Source organism: Penaeus vannamei, chromosome 28, assembly GCF_042767895.1.
Source record: "Penaeus vannamei isolate JL-2024 chromosome 28, ASM4276789v1, whole genome shotgun sequence".
Taxonomy (NCBI): domain Eukaryota; kingdom Metazoa; phylum Arthropoda; class Malacostraca; order Decapoda; family Penaeidae; genus Penaeus; species Penaeus vannamei.
This window is the reverse complement of record NC_091576.1, coordinates 32,978,490-32,980,989: the sequence shown is the minus strand read 5'-3', so window position 1 is coordinate 32,980,989 and position 2,500 is coordinate 32,978,490. Positions and strand designations below refer to the sequence as shown.

Below are 2,500 nucleotides of genomic sequence, written 5' to 3'. Positions count from 1 at the left end.
AAAAAGGAATAGTTTTAATTCCACACAGTCTTGAGTTCGAAGGGAAATTTTTACATTTATTGGACGTAATGAACAAAAGTAAGAAACTTTTCTTCTTTGGTTTAACCTCCGCAACTTGATAATAACAAGTTATGAGGAATGTGAGAGTAATAGTATAGTATCACTTTTAAGTATCCATTTGGTACAAAGTAAATTTTGCTTGTAATATGAGCAAAACAACAAAACTTTATGATTATCATTACATTTTTATTGTGGCTGTTTTCCTATTCATGTTTGTGTATGTTTCCATGTTTGGGATTGTTTACACTTACCTTTACATAATGACAACACTAAATTCGAGAAAATCTACTTGCATTGTTTTAGAGGGAAAAGAAAATCTTGCCGATTGATTAAATAATGTGTGGAGACAAGGAATAATGTCAAAAGTGTAGAAAATAAACAAATGCTACATGCCATCTTTTCCAGCGGTTACTACGAACACGACACCTCTTGCGCGACCTTTTTTCTTTATTTGTGGCGTTACCATTCATGTCTGCAAATTATTTCTGGTACCAACCACTATTACTTTTTGTCCTCTACAAGAATATCTTCAATTTACCCTAACCTAGTGCGGCTGTACCATACAGATTTTCCCAAAAGCCATCTAGGATATTATATTTCAAAATACTCTGTACAGGTCCAGAATATACGTATTGGAGCTTATTGGTGTTTGCCAGAGTTTGCCAGGCTGTGATATTTCTTGCTGCAGTCATGTTCTGGATGATTATTTTGATTTTTGTTATGTATGTATTCCTTGACTGATGGCTTTATTTCTCCTTTTTCTAGTTAAATGCCAGACACAATGTGGCATGAGGCGAGAAAGCAGGAACGAAAGATCAGGGGGATGCTGGTGGACTATAAACGTCGAGCAGAGAGAAGACGAGAATATTATGAAAAAATTGTAAGTGCAGTGCTAAGGGACTTCTTTTTAAAAATTATGTGTGCATGTGTGTTTTTGTGCATTCTTGTGTGTGCGTGTGAATGCATGTGTGTGTGTGTTTGAATGTATGTGTGTGTGTGTGTGTGTTTGTACATGTGTGTGGGTGTGGTGTGGTGTGGTGTGGTTTGATTGTGGGAAGGGGTAGTACTTTACACAATGTCATGTAAATGTTTTCTTTTTCTTTTTTTCTTGTTCCTTTCTTTATCATTGTAGATGGTAATTGTTATTTTCTTGTTTCATTTCTCTGTCTTTTTAAATTGTAATTGTAAGTTTGATGTCTGTAGTTCTGGCAGTATACCCTTTATGCATATTTATGTTCAATTTATTTTTTTATATCTTTTTGAAATTGTATTGTTTATATAAGCTGTTACTGAGGAGTGGCACTAAGATTTTCTGTCCTTTCCCACCCCATAACAGAAACAAGATCCTACTCAGTTCATCCAGATCCATGGCCGACCTGTCAAAATCCACCTCGACCCTGCAGTTGCATATGCAGCAGAAGCGCCTGGGAGCATGTGAGTTGACTCATAGGGCTTTATTGATTCGTGCATGGAGTAAATGATATGGTTCATTGTCCTTTCTTTGTTAAAATGAGATAATAATAATTTTGGTAAGAATAAAGATAGTAGCAATGATATTGGTTAGACGATATTGATATTGATACTAGTAATCAATCAATTATTATTATTAATTTTTTTTTAAATGAAAATAGAGGCTAGGAATTTATTTAAAGTGTGTAGATGAGATATATGAATATTGCTGACTACAGAACCACATCTGAAATACAACCTATAAGATCTTATAAAGAAAAGATTCTTGTAAATAAGTAGTATTGGAATATGTATTTTAGGATGCCATGGAGAGGAGACTCTGACTCCATGATTGATCGCTTCGATGTGCGAGCCCATTTGGACACCTTGCCTGCAGTGTCCACAGGATCCCCAAAGCTCACCCCAGAGGAGGACTGGGAGGAACGGCAGGCAAACTATGAGCGCTACCGCATTCTCATTCAAAATGACTTCTTGGCCAGTGAGTGTTTTACACGTTACTTCGATCTATATTTAGAGTTTGGTGCAGCCTTCCTGTCTTGATTTTTCATTAGCATTCATCCTTGAGGAGTTGCTCATAAATCTTAATGTTCATTTTTTCCACAACAGTTCGAGAAGAGAAGTTCTTACACCAGATTCGCCTGGAGGAACAGTTTGGTCCGATTGTCAACAAATCAATTGAAGAAGAGAAGAAGGCCTTAGCCCCCAAGAAGGCAGCCATTGCTTTCACCTACACAGAGGATGCTGAGCCAGAGGAAGAAGAGAGGCCTAGCTCCACCAATGTAGATGCTGCAATGGCAGACGCAGAGGAAGCCATTGCAGAAGGGAGTGAGGAGGACAGTGACAGTGACATCGATCTTGGTAAGGATATTTTCTGTCTTTAGAATTAATCTTGGTAATCTTTTTGAATGTCAAGTTCTGCCAATATGTACAAGATACTAAGGGATCATATTATAAGTCTGTAATGTGAGAG

General features: G+C 37.0%; 1 protein-coding gene across 1 annotated transcript in view; it reads left to right on the top strand.

Moving 5' to 3' along the window:
• The window catches only part of LOC113828966 (CLK4-associating serine/arginine rich protein), a 17,256-nt gene that overhangs the window by 616 nt on the left and 14,140 nt on the right, over nt 1-2,500 (top strand). Inside the window, exons 2-5 of the mRNA XM_027382039.2 lie at nt 826-940; nt 1,397-1,494; nt 1,830-2,008; nt 2,137-2,388. Of these exons, the coding sequence (XP_027237840.1) occupies nt 830-940; nt 1,397-1,494; nt 1,830-2,008; nt 2,137-2,388 (640 nt within the window). The 5' untranslated portion in view covers nt 826-829. The remainder of the gene's footprint in view (nt 1-825; nt 941-1,396; nt 1,495-1,829; nt 2,009-2,136; nt 2,389-2,500) is intronic.